Source organism: Rhinolophus hipposideros (genome assembly GCF_964194185.1).
Source record: "Rhinolophus hipposideros genome assembly, chromosome: 3".
Lineage (NCBI taxonomy): Eukaryota > Metazoa > Chordata > Mammalia > Chiroptera > Rhinolophidae > Rhinolophus > Rhinolophus hipposideros.
Window position 1 is genome coordinate 47,211,107 of NC_138049.1, and position 21,596 is coordinate 47,232,702.

At 45.9% G+C, this 21,596-nt stretch overlaps 1 protein-coding gene across 4 annotated transcripts in view; it reads right to left on the bottom strand.

The window, feature by feature from the left end:
• Positions 1 to 817: 817 nt before the first annotated feature.
• The window catches only part of FOXO3 (forkhead box O3), a 108,625-nt gene continuing 87,846 nt past the window's right edge, over positions 818 to 21,596 (bottom strand). For all 4 annotated transcript variants that reach the window (XM_081045259.1, XM_081045257.1, XM_081045258.1 and 1 more), the window contains 2 exons: positions 18,389 to 19,824; positions 818 to 5,760 (listed from right to left, as the gene is read on the bottom strand). In XM_081045259.1, coding sequence (XP_080901385.1) covers positions 18,424 to 19,824 — 1,401 coding nt within the window. In that variant the 3' untranslated portion in view covers positions 818 to 5,760; positions 18,389 to 18,423. The remainder of the gene's footprint in view (positions 5,761 to 18,388; positions 19,825 to 21,596) is intronic.

Here is a 21,596-nt window from a genome sequence, read left to right on the forward strand (position 1 = left end):
CAAATGAAAAAACGAAATGTTTTCCCAGTTGGCTTGGGTATTAGAAGATGGTGAGGTTTTCACCTTTATAGGTAATTAAAACAACAGTAAGGACAAACTTATGAAAGCGCGACTCTCTGCCAATGTACTTTATCCCAAAGGGCAAACGACTTTTTATCTACTTGATCTAAGAGTCCATCGTGTTGCTTGGGACTTTGAACCCAATCCTAGGGGGTTTCTAAAAGCTGAATACTTTTTATAACATGTCTATTAAAATGAAAAACACAACCTAGGATACTAGGAATAGCTTTACAATAGGGTGGAGTTCTCCCCAACGTGACCGAGAGGCCCTAAATATACACCCCGAGGAAGTATTTATGCTGTTCCCATCAGAAGCCCTACGTACTATGTTTGACTTTCGATGCACAGGAGGGCACTGCCCACGGCTGACGCCTGTCTGCCGGACTCACGTGAGCAGGACCCTCCTAGAACCCAAACAGGCCAAGTCCTCTGACAGCGAAGGCCGAGTCTAAAGCCTGCCTCCCTCCTTAAATGCTCTTCCAGCACGTGACTCAGTGCACACCCAAAATGGCCACCAGCCACCATGAACGATACCATCGTTCTGCATTTATTCAGTTGTCTGGTTGTCTGTCTGTGGGGGTCAAAAGTGGGCCATGAAAAAGTCTGCTGGATTCATTTAGCTTGGTGATCTCACGATAGTCTCCCAGCCTGTGAAGTAATTCCCCAGGAAGAACTTGAGATAAACTCAGCTATTTCATTTCTTGGATTAAAGAAAGGGGAAGGGAGAACAAAAGACTTCTTGGAGGAAAGATAGAGTGTCATTGATGCTTTATTTACATGCGTCACCATCTCTTTTACAAACTAGATTAAGGTTTTAAATGGAATACACAAGGCAATATCTACAAACACCAAGGAAAATAAGTACTGCATCTCTATTTCATTTGGAAAGGGGAAGACTCCCAAATCAAACTGGCTTTGATTCTTGAGAAGAAAGGTGGTTGAGTTAATTCATGGCAACATACGGTTAGACAAAATCCTCAGTAAGAATGCAATATGATAGTGTTCGCTTTGAAAGAAAGGATGAGGCTCTTCAAACCAAAGTTATCAACTGCTTGACTCTTAGGTGTCTGAATACGGCCATGCTCCATATTTCATTCTGGTTGTATGGGGTATGAGCAAGAAATTGAAACAGGTAAGACAGTTTTACAGATACTGTATACAGAATTTTTTTCCCATTCATGCAACTTTTTTCTTAAAAAAAAAGTTAAACATGTGAAGCCAAAATGCACAATACATTTTTTAAAAAATATGAACTAATTTTCCTGGTCCTCCTTCACACTTGTTTACATTCCCCATGTATATAATGTGCTAGGACAAGTATATGAGAGAAGACTGATTGCCAGGCAATGAGAGAACTTTAGAGAAGTGACCAGACACAGAGTTTTTAAAAGCAGCCGCACGAATATTTCTGGAGTGTGGCAGAGGCCATGTAACCCATCATTCTTCAAAGAAAAATAACATACAAATAAAACGAAGCAAGAAGAAAACAGTTCATTCATTCAAATGGCATAAAATGTTACCCACAAAAGATTTAGATAAAAAATAGTATAATATTTTCAGTTACTTGGGCGTCTGCTTTCAGATCTTGATTGACAGACGTGATTTCACAAGGCCTTCACTTTCCCCTCCACGGGCCCTGCTTCCCCCAGTCTCCAGGAGAGGCTGGCTGTTTCGTACCTCTTTGCCAGTGATTGCATTTCTACAACAAAAAATTTGCTTTTCTTAATTAAGAAACACACACACACATTATGTTTAATCATACAATGTTCCCCAAATACAGCAAGAAAAAGGAAATCAGAGTTCAGAGCTGTCAGGGTTTTATGTCTCCGATCAGAGAGGAAGGGTGACATTGTTAATTCCCCTCCCCAGCTGTGGCAGCAGTGCTTGAAATGGAACCGGCTGTTGGACTGTTTTTCTCTTGCTGGTCCTTCCAAGAGATTCAAATATTCCTTATTCTTTAAGCGGGGATTCACTAGGTAGAGGCGAAATTGGTGCCTACCATCTTTCACAGGTTTGGAAGCCACGTGAAATGACACCCTGAGACGGGGCATACCTGTCCTGAACAGTGAGCTGTGAGTCCTTTCCTGGGGTAGGGAGGTGACACACATGTAATGCCAAAACTCAACACCAAACACACCAAGTCTGCCTTGTACTGCCTGTGCATGCACAATCTTCCGTTAATACCGTGTTTCCCTGAAAATAAGGCCGAGTCGGACAATCAGCTCCAATGTGTCTTTTGGAGCAAAAATTAATATAAGACCCGGTCTTATATGAGACTAGGTCTTACAGTAAAATAAAGCTGGGTATTATATTATATATTATATTATATCATTATTATTATTATATAAGACCTGGTCTTATAATAAAATGAGACCAGGTTTGTATTAATTTTTGCTCCAAAAGACACATTAGAGCTGACTGTCCAGCTAGGTCTTATTTTTAGGGAAACAGGGTATATTGCAGAGGATACAATAAAGGAAACGAACCACAGATCCATTCACAGTCAATGGGGTACCTTGAACCTGGCTGTCAGTCCCCGCACCAGGACAGCAAAGGCTTGGATAAAGCTCTTTTCTAACTTTGGTAAAAAGCATCCAGTTCTGGAGCGCTGAAGAAAACGACAGAGCCCCAGAACACGTCTTCAACATTCCTCTTCTAATTCCCCATCAAGAAGTGGAAGGCTCCCTAGAGCAGCTTCCTCAGGGGCTGCGGGCTGCCTCGGAGCGTCCTCATCGGCATGCAAACACGCCAGCGGCCAGGCCCCGGAAGCTCCTAGGCATTCCAGAGTTGTTCCGGAGCAGAAAACGTACGGTGAAGGGCCCCCGAACGTCACACGGTGGCCAGTAGTTGGCCCTTCCTGAAAGCAGGTCCCAATGTCAGAGGCAGAGGGCTTAGGTTGACCCTCTGCTCAGTCTGATCCCTTTAGAACCCGGCTGTTCTGAGGCAGCTCGGCCAGCTGAGGGTGGCCAAAGTGCCAGCGGGGCCGCCGTGCCCCTGGACAGACCGAATTCTTCCATTCTGCCCGCCTCCTACGACTGACACTGGCACTGACGTGGCCCTAGGCTCAGTTCTCCACAAGTCTCTACATGTAAATGCTGTTTGAGTTATTAAAAAAAAAAAAAGGTGCAAAGCACCCCTTCCCCTCCATTTTCCTGATCTGCTGTGGCTGCCCTGTTCTCATACCAGCTCTGTCACTCCCTCAGCTGTTTTAGATTAAATGCTAATCTGGTTCTAGGACATTTTGTAAGACGTTCTGCCGGAAATCTAACAAACACTGGGGGGGAAAAAGAACAAACGAGATGTCACATGTCTGAAAAGAATTCAACATTTTAAAGTCAGAACACAACTGAGGTTGCCTTTCTTATTCCCAAAGCAGCAACCAGGGTCTACGAAGCTGCAAAGGCAAGTAGCTTTGTGAGTTTGCTTGTTTCTTTGAGCTCGGGAGAGAAATTCTCAGGGCTCTCATGTCGGAAGCTGTCTGGATTCTCCCTTGTATCTGCACCCCCACCCTCCCCTTTCCCCTCAGCTGCTGCCACTGTCTCTAAACTGCATCTCCACCCAGGGCCCGTCACTTAGAACCCAAGAGGCAGCCCCCTTTCATGGGTACTAGACAGTTCCTGTGTACAGCAGACTACCAAAGAATCAAGGAAGTGGCTAGCATTATATAAAGGAATATAGTAAGCAAAAGTCTGTCACTGACTAGCAGACCACGTGAATAGAATACATATTTTTAAAAATTATACATACTTTTAAAATGAAGATTATAAACTTGTAGCAGTTTAGAAAAGGCGATACGCTACAGGTCCACTATAACCACAATTGCACAACAATTTACAGATTCAGTAAGAGGCAGGGTGAAATCAACAGGGCCATCGCTCAAACAGGACAACCCAACGAGGTGGGAGAGACGTGTGACAATACCAAATGGAACGTTCGTTACACTAGGAGCTGTTATCACCACCAATATTACCCCCCGAGGAATTATAAAGCAACGGGGCACAGGGGCCCCTGGCGGCCGGTGGCAAGTGCGCGGGGGTGGGGGGTGGGGGGGGTCAGGTGGTACGTCTGTGTTGGTGGGAGGGAGTCAGCGCCCACTGCATGGTGCCAGCGTCAGCGGGGCCTCATGCAGGGAGGTCGATGCCGAAATATTGGCCTGTATTCCTAAGGGCCATGCAGAATGTTCCATTTCTGTACTGTACATGATAAAATATACTTATACTTTTATATGCCTAACACATTTTATGCAAAGAAAAGAGTCTTCATATATCACTTTGGAGAAGTATGCGTATGCTGTGCTAATCAGAGCGTCATTATACCAGTTTCGTACGGACCAAAGGTGTTCCCAACCATTCTGCTGCCTACCAAGGAAAGTAACTAGTATAATCACACTTTCCAGGTTAAACAGAAAGCACCTACCTATACAGCACCGTAACTTTTTGAAAACAAAACAGAATGAAATCCATAGAAGCAGGAAGGGGGGGAGGAGTCAAAACTGCCCTTGTAGTTGTACTTCCATTGTGTCACTTGTACAATTATAATCTAAGAATATATATATGTGTGTATATATATATACATATACACACACACACATATATATAAAATCAGTTTGTATGCTATTGCCTTTCACTCATATATGTCTAGTAGATCAGATTATACACAGCAAGGCTGAAAATAATCAAGGGAATAATCAATATTCAGGAAAACAGTGAAGTTAGAACTCCCTCTGCATTGACTCAGGTTTGTACTTTTCACACATTTCTCACTGCAGGCTTAATGCTCACCAGCAAGTTCATTTCTTCTGCAAAGCAAAACAGGACTTTGGTTTCTTTTCTCCTTAAAACTAAATCCTTTAGTGGCATTTGGCAATTAGTGGACAGCTGAGCTGATTTCTTTCTGAAAAGATCCTCATTTCTAACCACCATAGCATCATGTTCATTGCGTGAGCTGAGGACGGATGGGAGACCCAGGCCCCCTGACCTGGCCCCTTCAGGCCAGGCGTGGGGGTCTCGTCCCCCCATCACCGTGACTCAGCATGAAACGCACGCTTGGCCTAGGCAGGGGTCAGTCCTGGACTGGTGTGTACAGTAAACAGTTGTGCCATTGTTCAGTTTTTAGAAAAGGATAGTTTTCTACCAAACAAAAGAAGAAAATCCCCCTCTAGTTTACGGAATTTGTTAGTTTATGAAGTTCCACGGGCTCAAATGTTTGCGATGCCCAAAGCCAGAGTGGTAACTGGTACAGTTCCTTCTGTTTTTCAATTGCCAGGGAAAGAATGATTAACATTTTAACAGAAAAATACTGCAGGTTAATGCATGTGAAAAATTCAGAAAGTCGAAGGAAAACGAACACAGAACACCTAACACATCCCATAAACCATCGCAATATTAAAACACCAAAGAATCGCCAACAGGGGCTCACACGCTGTGCTCTGAACAAGGGTGGTGGTGCTGACAGGGCGTTGTCCTTCGCTGGCGGGCGGCGTCACCCTGTACAAGGAAGATTTGCATACTTTGTATCTAGAGAGTTCTGTTCCAAGGGGAAGTGCTTCATCAGGGTCAGGGGCCATTAACAGTCTCTGCTGGGTCAGGAAAATGGCGTGGGAGTCACAAAGGTGTTAGCTGTAAACGGTATCACTGTCCACTTGCGGAGAGCAGATTTGGCAAAGGGTGTCCTCTGTAGGTCTTGTGTCAGTTTGTGGGTCTACGGGAGGAGAAAAGAAAACCAGAAATGATTAGGGACGTTCACATGGCCAGCGTGGGCACCTCAGGGGCACGTTTCATCAGACTCCCATCTCTTCACCCTACCACTCACGGTAAAGGACGTCGCTACACCAGCTTCAAGGTCTCAAAGCCTTCGGACAAAGCATGGAGACTACTTACTGGTACCTTATTTCTGTGCTCGATTACAAAATGCCCGCAGGTTGAAAAGCCCAAAGGAAATGAGGTCCTTCATTTTGGGAGGTTAACCAAGACAAGCAAATTTGGGGTGTCTCAGTGGGCCCTTTCAAGTTAGGGATGTATGGTACCGGTGGATTTTGCTCTAGACGTCTGGACCGGGGATTTACAGGGACATGGGATTGCGATACGACCACTGCGGAAGCTGGTCAGCCTAACTAAACAGGCCAGCTTCGCTTCTCTGGTGCTCTCCTACTTGCTATGTGAACTAATCGATGTTGCTAACCACCCTTCCATTAAAGCCCCCAAACCAGGGAGAATGAAATGGCCATTTTCCATAGAAGACTTAAGAAGTCTGCACTGCTGGGTGGGGGTCATCTTGACCTCCCCCAACATAAACGGAATGAGTACTCTCTAAGTAGGCTGCCTTAGGAGTTTGCTTTGTGTATTAAAAATCTGCAGAGAAATAAATCATGTAACACACATATAACATCCCCTTAACACTTCATAACACTATTAAATAACAGTTTTCAGTGATAAGGCACAAACAAGGTCCTCTTAGAGCATCTAATTTATACCAGTTCTATCAGAAGTCATATGAGCACTAAAGCCGGAAAAGTTAGAGGATATTTTTTTAAAAAGTACAACAGACCCTTGAACAGCATGGGAATTAGAGGCGTCAAGCCCCAGTGTAGCTGAAAAGCCGCGTATAACTTTTGACTCCCCCCAAACTTAACTACTAATAGCTTCCTGTTGACCGATACCATAAACAGTCAATTAACAACATTTTAAGAAAATCATAAGGAAGAAAAAGTATGTATATATGTATTTTATACATTCATGACATACCTAACTTAAATTTTTTGATTTTCTAGGCTATGGGATTCATCTGCAAGTTTTTTCAAATGATCACAAATCTCCAAAAAAATTTCCAATAGATTTATTGGGGGAAAAACTCTGCATATAACTGGACCTGTGCGGTTCAAAACTGTGTTGCTAAAGGGTCAACTGTCTACTCGTGGAAATGCAGCTAAAGGAGCTGACATGACAGGTCTCAACTCAAGACATAAGACCTTCTGTTTATAAAGACAGTGTCAGCTGTCATGGTCGGAAAAAAGTGGCTCTGGTCCAACAAATGGATAGAAAAGTGGTAGTGAAGCAACAAGAACTCACGATGTGTTCACCGGATAAGGTGAACAAGTAATGAAAAATGCATCAATAAGCTCACACACACTATATGTACACCTGCTTCCCTGCCTTTAGGAGATACCATCGTGAGTTCATGTGCAATTTTCACAAGTACACTTATGACTTCAGCCTCTTCTGTGACTTCTGGTTGGCAATCTGCCCTTTTACTACCACTGTGCAGAAAGATAGCAGGGCTTAGTATTTGTAATGTTACATACCCATGGTCACAGTTACCCTGGTTATAGCTCCCAACAGAAGAATGGGGGTTGTTTCACTGGCAGTAGAGACAATAAAGCAGGGAAAGAAGCTCCTTCTTCTTCCCTCTTTCCCAGTATTTAATTTCCCTGGCTGATAGCTTTTTTGGAGTTATTCTCTGCTTTGTAAGGGTATGAGACAATTTATTCTAGACTATAAAGTAATGGCCTATTGATTTCAGAGAGAGAAAAAGCTACACTAGATACCAGATCTCAGTATTGGTGAGGAATTTAGTCTGGAAGTGCCAGTGCTATTCTAGTGACTCTACCTGGGACCCCTGAGGCATGAATGGACAGGGATCTTTGGAAGGGGCTTCGTTTTTTTCTCTCCACAGTAACACTCAATAAACCACAACCTAACATCACTGTGCAATTAGTCATCAGGGGACTTCGGTTACTGAAAGTGCCAAGGGAGAAGCTATAAAGTATTACCTAACTCAGACCCCATCCCCCGGTTCCCTTTGGTGTTAATTATTCAGCCTCAGAACTGGGATGGTGACACACTTCTTTCCCAACGGCACAGGCCAAGCACGCAGCTTGCTGTAACGCTGGGGCTGGGTCAGCATAGGAGGGAAGGAGGCAGAGGGCACCTAAAATCCCCGATATATGGCATCATTCCAGGCAGAAAAGAGCATCAGCCCCAAAACCATCAGCCCCTGAAACCAGAAAAGGGGCAAGAGGCCCACGTGGGCAGCCTAGAGCCACAGCCAGCAATCCCCAGGCCGAATGCCCATTCCCTCATCAAAAGGCCCAGATCTTCAGGGAGCAATCGATGTCTCATTAGAAAGGAGACGCCCTGATCCCCACTCTCCCCCTTTCTGCAGGACGGGCTGGGGCCCTCTGGTGCGCTGGGCTCTGGGGCTCCCAGGAGTCTGTCTCCCAGCAGCTCAGGGCACTGCCTTTGCCCGGAGGGGAGGCCGGGGGAGGGCCAGGCCCACGTTTAAAGGCAGCTCTCAGAAGGAACACATTTTATAAAAAACTTCCAGTCCACAGAACAGAAAGGAGCCTTGTTTCCCCTGTGATAGAAGGCAAACAGATTGTAAAATATTGTGTGAAAACATAAAGGAAGCAGATAAATGTTGAACAGAAATACAATCATCTTTCCAAGAGGAAAACCAGAATCACCATTCCCTAGGAAGACCTTGTGAGTAAAAATAGTCAAAAGGAAAGCAGCTCTCCTCATCTGCCTTAGATTTGTAACTGCTCGGTGGTGGCTCAATGTGTGCACATGTTTATCCGACTCCATCAAGGCCTGAACGAACAGAGGGAGCACATTTCGGGGGGAGACCAGCTACTGAGCTGAACGACACTGACGTTGGGTCCAAGTCTCCTGGATTTCAGTGCAGCTCCCTTTCTTACATTGTTTAAAGTAAGACGTTTTAGTTAATGTCTGAGGTGTGTGTATATGCTGATGCTCTTCTAAGTTAGAAAACATATCAGATTAAGCAAAACTTTTGAAAGGAAAAGGAAACATACAGCTGAAGGGAATTACAGCTAGCACTCTGCAGTTACTAGGCAACAGGCCAACTAACAATAAATATGAGGATGCCCTGTCCCATCAGCGACTTTTCCTTACGAGGGAGAAGATCCCTTCCTTCTCCGTGCTTGCCTAATAAATACATTGGAAATAAGGCTGTGGAATACAAGGAAAACGACACAGGGAGACCAAACGATGAGGTCCGTCCTAAAAATATCTGTGGATGCTGTCATCTGGTCTCTGCTGAGAGGAAGTCCCTCTGTAATCTTGGCGTCTGTGCAGGAGACAAGTTTCTGCCTAATTATCACCACTAAATCACATGATGTTCTAAGAAAGGGCAACGCCTCCAAAATCTGTCCACAAAACACAACCACCCCAATCAACTTCAATCTGGGAATAAAACATAAATGTTCCCACTGCTGTCCTCCCACGACGTAACTCCACGGTGACAAATGTGGATTCTTCGGTAGTGTTTTTTATCCTCTTGGCAGGGAACAGGACCCCAATACTGAACATGACATGGAAGGAAAAAGGGCGAGTAGGATGAAACTCTCAGACTTACAAACCCACAAGGGTGATCCACTGCTTTCCTCGCTACTAAGTAAAGGATGTTCAGAGGCAACTCTGCCTGAAAAACAAAATTAAACCGAAACACCCCTTTCCTCACGCTTCAAACCTAAGGATGATTTAAGCCAAACTTGCAACCCCTGGGGCAAGCTGAGGACTCAGTACAGCCATTTAGGATAGAAAAGGAAAGGAATCCACGTTCACTCAATCTATCAGCGAAGCCTCACGTGGAGTTCAGAGAACAGGTGTGTGTTTTAGAGTATCAGGGTTTCCACCCCCGAGGAGAGTGCAGAGAAACGCCTGCTTGCCACCGTCGCTGCTTCACCCCAGAGGGATCTAAGGGACACCCATTCATCGTGAGCCACAGCCATCTGCCAGCATCCACAAGGCTTTTGGAGCTGGTGCCACCCCAAGAGAAACAGCACGTTTTGCAGTCTTCGGTTAGGCAGCTATGTCTATTTTGTGAACACCTTAAAATGGCACCAGTTCCCTTGGAGGTCGCCTTCACAAGCAAAACATGGAGCAGCTCAAGAAAATGTGCTACTGGACTCAATACTAGCTTAATTTGGTCATTTTTTTCAATATCTTCCAGGTTGGAATGGGCAATACCGAGGATCTAAGGAAGCACGTGAAAACCAGCCTGTGGCCACGGCCAGCAAGGGTCTGGCTGATGAAAACCCAGCCCTCTGCCTACGGTGCCGGCCAGCCACCCCCACAATTGCCAGAAAAAAGGAATTAGGAAGTACGGCCCTACAAAAATACATTTTGGCAAATGCCATCCACCTGTCAGTTTAGACACTGAAGAATTGACAAGGTTAACAGAACAGGTCTGAGGGTTTTGGCCAGACTGGAGACCAATTTATGTTCAGTGGAAGAGCCTCCCTAAAACAAAGTTCCTACAAAATGCAGCCCATCAGCTCTGGTGCTTTCTGATGGGCAAGGAAATGCTTATGGAGAAGATGAGGGTTTTCAGGAAAGCTTCAAGTAAGCTTCTCATGGCAAATGTGACACTCAGTTATACACACTATTAAAAAAAAAAAAGCTTCGTTTGTGTAGAAGAAAAGCTTGACTTGTGTGCAAGGATCCTTCCTGCGAGCTCCCGGTAACTCCGGGCTTTGTCAAGGCGGCAGGTGCAGCCGCCTGTGTGTGAAGGCTGGCGACAGGCCCCTGCCTCTGCAGCCTGCTTCTGTGCTGGGCAGATAAAAGAGGGGAAACAGGAGCAGCAAGTCACAGCTGAGGGACAGAGAGCAGGGGTGACCTGCAAAGAGACAGTGACTTTCCTGGTGCGTAAGCTGTGGGATCACGGACGCTTAAAATAAGGTTAATTTAAGAATGCCCCCTCTCTGTCTTTCTATGGGGGCAGGGATTACCTCAACCAATGTTCTTTGTGTATTCAGAGTTGAATATGGTGATTCACACGGCAGAAATATGTATGAATCTGTCATCAATAGCAAAGTTGCAGAGATTTCATATTTTCTGAAGATTTTTAGATTTTCAAACCATGTAGAATAAACAGTATGCAACTTTTTCTTTTTAAACATTCTTTTAAACCACCATTTTTAAGGGACCACCACTTTAAGGGACATTTGGCTTGTCCCTGGACTCGTGGTTATTTTAAACCTTAACTGTAACACCCAAAACCTTAGCGGGGGTAAGGCTCTCCGGTCCTTACCCAGGCTGGACGTCCGCACGTAGGTGCAGTCACACTGTGTCTGCTCTGCTCTCCCCACCCGTGTGAATCGCACCCACACATCTGGTCCCTCCTTCCCTACGATGTTCCTCTACCTAACTCCTAAGCCACTCACCTGGCAACTAATGTCATAGTGCCTGGAAAGGCTCCTTTTTCATAGGGAGACACTGAGCTCCCAATATGCTGAACTCCTTGAAAGCAGAGCAAACCCTTCAGATCAAATCACACATTTATGGAACACCTGCTATTAAGAGCATTGTCTCAGACGTGGTATTTACCCCTCCAGAAGCACATACTCCAATTTACTTGATGTCCCAAGTAGCCTGGAGCTGAAATACAGAATAGATGCGCAATGCATGTTGGCTGAATAAAGGAATGAACTTTCCTTGTGGAATAGCCCTCTTTTCTGCTCTGCCAATTCAAATACTTAACACCCTTTCAGCACAACAGCTTCTAGAAGCATTTTAGACCGACTCACATTTGCTAAGACGTAGTAGTCTGACTCGAACCCAGAAAGAACCTGTTGCTTTTGGTTCAAGACGGAGAATTAATGCCTTTTTGGGGGTGGGTGGTTTCCAATCAAGTTTCTAAAACTCACATTTCCTATAAGATGAAGCCTCCTAAGGATCAATACAAGGCACAATTTTAACATTCAACTAATTGAAAAGTTAATAATTTAAAAAATTCAAAATAGTATTTAATAAAGAATTGACCTCCTTGCACCCTTTCTGTATCTCCCACCATGCACGTCCTTTATTACCAGCCCACAAATTAAGAGCCTTGCTTTTCTGACTCTAAATCACTGTCAGCGCTAAAGGAATTCAGCATTTACAATGGGGAACTGTAGTCCAGGAGAAAATGCTTCATAAACCAGGATGTCCCAGTGTTGATGTTTGCTGGTTGTGGCCTCCTCCTGTGACCCGACACTGCATTTACGGGCTGGGGCGGGGCTTAGGGGGGCACAGCCACCCCTTCAGGCTCGGATGCCCTAGAGCCCTTGGGGCTGAGTGCAAGTGTGGCTGTAAGGCACCAGCCCACGTGGGGTCCCACTACCAAGTTCCCTGCTTCAGATTGACAAAGTTTTGAAGACCATCTAATTTTTCCAAAAGAGATTCTGAAATTGAACACACAAAAGCAGCTATTTTAGTTCCACAAAGAATCCACTCGTCCACCTGTAAGGTATGACCAGGACATGCAGGTGACACAGATGGCTGCCAAGAAGCAACCACCACACCACTGTAACAAAGGAAGGAAACCAAGAAAGAACTGAAAGGAGAAACTAAAGGGTGGCTCAAGACTGACAGCGAGACAAAGGGCCGTCCCGCCGTCCGCGGTCTGGCCAGGGCTGCAGGTGCTGGAGACAGGTAAATCGGCGCTGTGTGCGGAATACGTGGCCCTCACCTGCCGGCTCAGCCTAAGCAGCACTGCAGTGGGAAGCGCCTGGAGCGCCCTGCCATGGGCCCTCCACCCCAGCTAGCAAAGCAGCATGAGCGATGGAACTTGGCAGGGAGCGCTCTCGCCGGAGGCACTCAGCTAGCAGGCAAAAGGGATCCCTTCCAACAGGTCTGTCAGTCAGCACATATATTCTGATTACTTATAGATATGTTAGACTATATTGTTTTCTGATCATTTCTGAATGTACAAACGACCAAAGGAAGTTCCAAGCCATTACAGTGGCATGGATACAAATGGAGGCCCCGTGGAAATTAATTTAAAATTTCAACCACAGAACCTCTAAGCCTTCAATTCTTGGCCATTCATGTCCCCTGACAAGTCAAATAAAACACTCCACACAGACATGAATACTTAAAAAAACCCAAAAATCTTACGGTCCAAACTTCTTTCATCAGAGACAAAAGAGGAGACAGAGAAGGAGGGGAATGGAATGGGGGGGGGGAGAGGACATGACACACTGATATGCAAACCCTCAATCAAGCCAAGGCTGGCAATTCAAGTTGCATCCTTCAGAAACACTGGCATGACCGCTGAGGCCTTCATGACTAAGTAATTCTCATCCTTCAGTACATGAATGTTATAGATTTTAGCAAAAAGGTTACTAAAAAACAAAAACACAAAATCTAGAATTACAGAGTTAGACCCCATCTATAACGGGGAAGAGAAAGAAATCAAACAAAACACCTGTACCCAGGAGCACCGGCGCTCTTTACAGAGGGTGTGTTTCAGTTTCAGGCTCAGGCCCACTTCTATGACATCTTGAGTCAAATCCCTTTTCCTCAAGAAGCCATAGGACCGGTGTTCTACGGGCTTAGCCCCTGAAGAAACCCTGCCCTAGAGTACTGCTGAAAAAGGGCAACAACCCCTTGAGGACTATGGATTTTTTTGCCTTTTCCCCCCCTTGATTCTTACCAAGTTTTCTGCCTGCCGTTGTCATATGTAAAGTGCTTCTCAGCCATGGAGTGGGTCCTACTCTTGGATGAGCTGCCTGGCAAAATGGTGGGTCCTACACTGATTGGTACAAGTGCTTGAGAAAAGCCTGAATTCATTAAACACAACTTATTTGTTGAATACTTGCAGTGAGCTAGACACAGGGGGTACAGGTAAATAAGGGGTCTCCCCCCCAAGGAATGCACGGCCTGGTTGGGAAGGTGGTGCAATAGTGACCATCTGTTATGGAGGAAGCGAGCACCTTACGCGGAAGGTTGGAGCAAAGGACCCAAGGGTGTGTGGACACCATACATGCTTGATTTTCTGGGACAACGTTGCTTTCCAATGTCCTATTCCATTATCACACCGTGTCTTTGGGGGATAAAAACAGGCCCTATTCCACTAGCTCCTTACTAATAGGGCAGAGTTCAGACTAAATCCAGATGCTGGTTTCTGCTAAAAGCCCTCAGGACACTTGCTTTAGTTTCTGCTGGAGTTCTAGAACTGGTTCATCCCAGTTGGACATGAGCCAGCCACCCACTTCAGCGTGCTGTCCCTGGAACTCTGCTCTGCAACGTTATTTATAAGATGTTGAATATTGAGCATTATGAACATTCTAAAAAGAAGCATTTAATAGGACCTTGAAGTTTACAAGAATTTCCAATAGTAATTCTGATGATTTTCACTCATTTATTTATGCCTCCATATAAGCTCTGTGGCCAAAGAGACCTTCCAGAAAGCCACTTAGAAATATACCTTAAAGCGAGAGTCACTCCAGCTCTGCCCCCATGCTGAGCAGGCTGGCCAGAGGTGACCACACGTGGCATTAGAAAAACTAACAGACCCAAGAAGAACAGCTTTAGTGCTGGATGTCATTGCTTTCCAGGGCAAAGAACGTGCGTAAGGAGTGTACCCGCCTCTGCACAGAAAACCCCTTTTCACAGCTGTGTCAATTTTCCTTTACTGCTGTCAACACTGAAATGATCCAGACAGCCATTTGCTCCAGGAATGACACTTCAGACTTCAGCCTGTTTAAAAGGTAAGAATAAAAAGCCCTGCAGATACAGAATTCTTGAGGCTGGTGTATTATAACCAAAGTCTAGACTAGTCACGAGTGCCAGTAATAGAGTATATTCTCCGTGCAGTACGTACAGATTCATATTTACCAGACCCCATGTTCCCTCACACAGAAATAGCTACCTCAAGAAAAAAACATGACATGAATAGCCCATATAGTATTTGTGTAGAATTAGTCCTGTCCTCCAACATGAATATTTAAAGACATAGTAGAATCACAGCATTCAAACATCAGTCCAACAAGTATCAAAGATTTGTTCCTTTTGGGACATGGCCTAAATATAAATCTTAACGGCCTCCAACACTGGAGCCCGCTGTTTCCACACCAGTTTACCACTGTTTCTTTATAGTTCACATATCTCTTACTAGGGCCATTTCAGACAGAATGTTAGCTTTCAGGTTTAAAATTATACATACACTGTCCGTTTAAACCCCTATGATTCCTTTCCCTTTAGACAGATCAGAAGCCTACTATTCTGAGATTCATTAGGGATGTGGCCAGGGGGAGAAACAGAAAAAGGACTACCCCTCTTCTCTCCATCTGGGCTTTTCCTGGATGTTTTCCAATCCTTACCATCAAGTAGTTTAAAACAAAACTAAATGCTGGGCTGCTCCCTAGTGGGGTCTCCAAATGCCAAAGGTGAAGATGAATGAAAGAGTATCTTGTAACATCAAAGTTATAGTGAGACTGACGCTGCTTTCTCTCCGAGAGGAGACACGTGTCAAATTCAGGAGGGCTTCCTGGAGGCGCAGCCTTGCAGCCTCCACACTCGCTGACCACACACATCTCTGCTGCTAATGTCAAGTACATTGCTGCACCAAGGTTCTGTATGCCCGAGAGCAGACAGTGCCCTTCACACCCCAGTGGCGGACACAAAAAGGTATGGTTCGTTTTTTCTTTTCCCGATAGACCCAAAGGATTTCACACATGGTTGAAAACGAATGACATGTGTGAAACATGCAGCCTTCCAGAGAAGCCCCTCTCCATAGCTCTCCAGCACAACTGTGTCAGCGGGACAGGGCTTTTCCATTAACTCCAAACGAGGTGGCTCTGATTCAGGGTCACATGACCTTCAGTTAGCAAGCCAGGAAGTAAGTCAGGAGAACACCAGGATTACTGTTGTTTCGTTTTTTTGTTTTTTTAAAAAGCCAAACCAAGAAAGTCATTACAGAACTCTTGGGAAGCTGGGGTGCTTAATTTGGGAGAAGTGAGGTCTAACACTGTGACCTCAGACCCATTTTGGGAATTTAGGAGAGAGTCTTCAATAAAGTGACAGCCGCAGGTAAATTTAAAAGTACAGAATGTACTTCAGGCCACACGTGCTCCTGGCTATTTAGAGTACCAATTCATTCCAAAGCAAAATGGAAATCCGAAACCTAGAAACCAGACTCCCTCAAAGCCCCCTACTGTCTTTACCATATTTCTTCTCTTGCTCTGGTCATACATACTGTGCTAGTTTACTCTGGTGGCTTTTTATTTTTAACTGAAGAAATAGTGTCTTCAAAATTACCTCCCCCAGTGGGGTTGGCCAGTTAGATCAGTTAGTTAGAGCGTAGTGCTGGTAACACCAAGGTTGCCGGTTCGATCCCCGAGTGGTCCACTGTGAGCTGCACCCTCCTTAAAAAAAACCGAAAACCAAAAACAACTCCCCCCGCCCCAACTGTTCTTAGAAAAAGGTGATTAAATGACCCTAAGGTGTCATTAGGATATAATAAAATGTGCTATCCCAAAAGTAGTTCTTTATTATCAAAATAACAATTCACTAATGTTTAAAAAACTTATGTATTTAAATCTCCCTTAAAATATTTTTATACAACCTTTTAGAATTACATACACAAAAAAAGGTCCGCCATTCAACTCAAAGGAAAACCTACCCTGGAAAAATAAGACAAAAATGGATAGTACATTTTCTTCTGAACTTACTTTCTTCAATGAACTAGAAAGTGGCCTCCTTACAACTATGCCAAAATTAAAACTTACTGTGTCTTTAGAAGCCACAATTGCATTCCTCTTCTTAAAGGAAGACAAACTGTTTATTCTTCTAAAAGCCAAATATCTAAATTTCTCAAGGCAAGTCTCCACCAGTCCGACTTCTGGTATAATACTAAACTGCCTGGCATGGAAGTGCGTCACCGTATTTAGCTTCCATTACAGTCTTTTTACCATCTCGAGGGCTATTAAATGACTGAAAACAGATGTCTGAGTTCCATTAAGGGCCTGCTATGCCTGGGAAAGCTGAGAAGCTTTCGCATCACAACACTCTTGACATTCCCTTTTCTACAACTCCTCATGAGCTGGACTGAGCTCACCATAGGAGACCCTTGTAATTTCTTCACCAGGGCACAGGGTTAAACAAGGCTCAGGTTTTTACGCTTTGAATTCCATTTCGCTTTTACACCATTTAAAGAAGGGTGTAAGTAGCTTGCTGAGATTAAAAAAAAAAAAAAAAAGGAGCCAGGGCATCACAGAGCAGAGCCACTGAATGGGAGAGTCTGGGGGTACAAACCGGTTCGCAGAAAACCCCTGTGCCTGTCTTACTTCTTGAGGACGAGAATCTCACAGCAAGCTTGTCTATTACCTGCCCACCCTGGCTCCAGTGCAGAGCACTTTCCAGTTTTCACTATCTGGATAAAATTAGGAAGCATTATTACGGTTCAAGCCATTCATGAAATATGGATTCTGGGTCCAGCTGCGTGACCCCGGGTCTGGGCTCCCCGCTCCCTCATCTGTAGGTCAGCGTGTTTACCTAATTACACTGGACACATGAGCCCACTGCAGTGTTCCAAAGCACTTTCACAGACTTGAATGCCTTTGATTCCTGTGCTAACCCTGTGAAGGAACAGGGGCTTTTACCCTCATGTCATAAATCTAGACATTAAGGTTCAGGGGCTAAGCGACACACTCTCGATAGCAGCCAGAAAGGAGGAGTGGGACCGAACACTCAGCTTCTGATTCCCATCAAATGCTTTTCTTACTACATCATGTTGCGTGATCTTTCTGGTTCCAACAGTATTAAAATGCCACAACGTAAAACATCTCTGTCACTCTGCAGAGCCCATGTCACTGTTTGGAACCTGCCATCATTTATACACTGGGAACAAGAAACATATGAGTAAGTGCTCTCACATAGAAACTTCTGTTGACAATTTAAACCTTTTGCTGCTCTTTATTGGATGTTGGACGCTAACTAACACACACGCTTAGTACTACAGTGAAGAATCCAACAGATCTTGCTTCTGTTAGAAATACTAATGTATGAAATAGTCCAGAATACATATTCTACGGTTACATTAGGAGCGCCTTCAAATTGTTACTTTAGTGGAAAAAAAGATGAAGAAACGGTAACATCACAGATCGGCCATGGCAGTGCGGGACGCGAGAGTCTAAGACAGTCCTTTGTCTGGGTCCTTAACCTTGCAATTTGTGTGACCTAAGGTCCCCTTTCCTCCCCTTTCCATCTTCATTCACCCATTGAATAGGGGGGCTCGCGTCATACGCCAGCAAGGGTGACTGGATACAGAGAAGAATGACATCTCTGAATGTGTGTATTCTTTTTACGGCCAATAAAATTCCTGAGCTGTCAGCACGTTGTGGGGAGGGGCACCTGACAGCCTTATTTGTTTTGCAGGTAAAACCTGGAGATACACTGCTTGGGGGCCACGGTACTGGCACCACCACTCCCTGGTTCTCAGTTTCTCAATGGGGACTAAAGTTCAAAGTAAAGACAAGATAGCTGCCCCCCCACCCCGGTCACCCCCACTTTGTTACGATTATGCCATAGCCTTGGGCACTGACCTGCTTTGCCCACTTCCCCTTTCCTCAGTGATCCTTCAGCCTGGCACCCAGCTCTGAGATGAGGCCTGCTTAGCACCAGTGAAGTTCCCCACGTTCAAACCAACAACGTTCTGTGTGGAGATGAGGGAATCAAAGTTAAAATCCAACCCATCTGCATCCATGAGTTCACTCCGGATAATGGACTCCATGTCACATTCCAAGCTGCCATTGAATATGTCCAAGTCCAAGTCGCTGGGGAACTTGTCGTGGCCCATGACGGAAAGGTTCGCACTAGTGGAGTACAGGGAGGAGCCTGAGAGCGTGTCCGAGAGCGTTTGCATAGACTGGCTGCCGGGAGACTGCTGCTGGTGTTTGGCGGCCCCAAGGCTGCTGGCGTCGCTCAAGCCCATGCTGCTGACAGAATTCGACAAGGCACGGCTGCCACCGAGAGCGCCCTGGCTTTGGTGCTGGTGGTGGAGCAAGTTCTGATTGACCAAACTGCCCTGGCTGGGCTGGGCGGCGAAGGACATCATGGGGTCGCTGCGAAGCATCACGTTCCGGCGGGAGCTCTGCGCGGACACGGCAGTGCTGGCCTGGGACATCAAGGGGTCCGACTGGGTCATCATGACGTCGCTGTGGCTGAGGGAGTCCGACGTGAGCAGGTCTTGGAGTGTCTGGGTGCCGTAGTGAGACATGGAAGAGAAGGTGGCGGGCTTGTTCTCCTGGATGGTCTGCATGGGAGACTGGCGCAGGGAGGTGAGCGACGAGGGTCCAAACACCGTGCTGGTGAAGGAGCTGGTGGGAGAGCCCAGGCCGGAGCCCTTGGGGGTGTACGGGAAGCTGGAGCTCCGCGGCATGAGCCCCCCGGTGGGCGACGGCTGGGACGACGGCAGCGCGATGTTGTCCAGCAGGTCGTCCATGAGGTTGTCCGCCAGCCCGTCGTTCAGATTCATGGTGCCCGCCATGTCGGTGAGCCGCGGCAGCTCCACGGTGCACGGCTTGCTCACGGAGGGGGAAAGGCTGGCCGCGCTGCTGTACAGCATGGGCGACAGCGGGGCGTCGTCGTCCTGGACGTCGTCCAGCTCCGTGCTGGCCAGGATGGGGGACAGGCGGCCGCTGACCGTGCTGGCATTGGAATTGGTGCGCGAGCGGAAGTCCGTCCACGCGTCCAGCTCGTCGCTGCTGCGCGACGTGGGGCTGCCGGGCCACTTGGAGAGCTGGGAGGGGCTGTCGTCGGCGGCCTCGGGCGCCGTCTGCAGGGCGGCCTTCTTCTTGGCCGCGCGGCTGCGGCTCTTGGTGTACTTGTTGCTGTTGTCCATGGACACGGCCCGCCGACGGGGCGCCTTCCCGCTCTTCCCTCCGTCGGGGTTGATGATCCACCAAGAGCTCTTGCCGGTCCCCTCATTCTGGACCCGCATAAAGCGGCTGTGCAGAGAAAGGTTGTGCCGGATAGAATTCTGCGGAGAGAGAAGGGAAATGTGGAATATGAGCCAGAAGGGTCCCAATACCGAGTACCAAGAAGAAATATTAGGTTGGTGCAAAAGTAACTGCGGTTTACAAACAATTGCAAAAATGGCCATTACTTACAATAGTTAATCAGACTCATTTTGAAAGGCTGCTCAATTTCAAGGCTTTAAAAAAAAAAAAAAAAGACAAACACCTGCACGACACTCTTTAGCTTTGGCTTGGCACCAAATGACAACATTGCAAATGGCAGGTTTCCTACCTAGTAGGTGGGAGATGGTTTCATATCCAGGAATGCTGGGAAGGTGTAAGCTCACTGACATTGTTTTCCCCAAATTCCTAAATTTTGTCGTCCTTTCTGTAATTGTACTGCCTATACTGAAGTTCACATTTATAATTTATTACCACACCACCTATGCCTGCACTTTGCAACGAACATCCCTGGCTCTCTAAGGGTAATTCATCACCTGGAGGGCTATTTTATTCTCTCGTGTTCCCCTCCTCTTCTAGTATAGAGGCAGCACCTACCTTTTCTTAACCTCTTCTATGAACTCAGAGCGGGTGTGAATTTTTACCTCTGACTCCCTCTCCTCCAGCCACAACTTCACACCTGACAGGCATGCGAGAAAAAGGGCCGAATAGGGTTTGCTGAGTTGACAGAAGTACTCAAGTCTCCCATTCAGAAAAATTCCAAGTAAGTTATACAGATATTCCCCCATGGAGGCAAAGTGGTCTGAGCGTAGTAACGTCCTTCCAAAGAAAACAGTATGAAAGGGGGAAAAAAGAGTAACTTTATAGTGGAGAAACCTGACAAATATTATCTCAGCCAGGTGATCAATGGCAACTGTCAACAGGGGCAAGTCACGCTGATAACATCTACTCTTGCCATGATGTGATGAAAACGGCACCTTTCTCTGTGGTCTTCCGTCCAGAACCCATCACCCCAGTCTAATCATGAGAAAAACATCACACAAATTCCAATTAAGGGACATTGAACAAATGTCTGTTCAGTATTCCTCAAATGTCAGGAACGTGAGAAAGCTGAATGTAATGTGGTCCTGGGCGAGCTGCTGCAACAGAAAAGGGACATTAGATAGAAATGAGGGAAATATGAATGAAGCACGGACTTGAACGATAATGGATCGATGAGTTGTATTCATTAGTTGTGACCAACGAATCAAACATAAGATGTTAACAACCGGGGAAACTTGATGTTGGGTATGTGAAAACTCTGTACTAGTTTTGCAACTTTTCTGTAAATCGAAAGAGATGCTAAATTTAAAGGTTTATTTTGTTTTTTAAAGAGAAATTGGGCCCACTATCCCCCAAACGCCAATGACGATAGCCATCTTGCTTGGTAGATAAGCCCAGGGGACAGGGATGCCCCAGATGCAGTTTTATCTCTGCCACTGACCGACCATGTGACCTTGAGCAACGGATTTCATCTGCCTGCAGCAACTTCAGTTCTCCATCTTGATGAGAGCCATAATAACATCCAAACCGTCCCTCCCTGTTGGATGACGTCAGGGTGATAGACGATAATATGTACCTCAGGAGCCTATCACACTATCAAGGCAGGGTGTTCTTACTGCTATTCTCAGGTATAGAGTCCGCCGGGGTGATGAGAGCTCACCGCCTGGGGCCGGCTCACTCTAATCTGTGAAATGCCTCCTGGGCAGTAAAAGAGAGGAGTTGGTGGTATTCTCCACATCTGGAACTGCACCTGCAGGCCAGATGAATTTGTATTTGCAAGTTCAAGACAAAA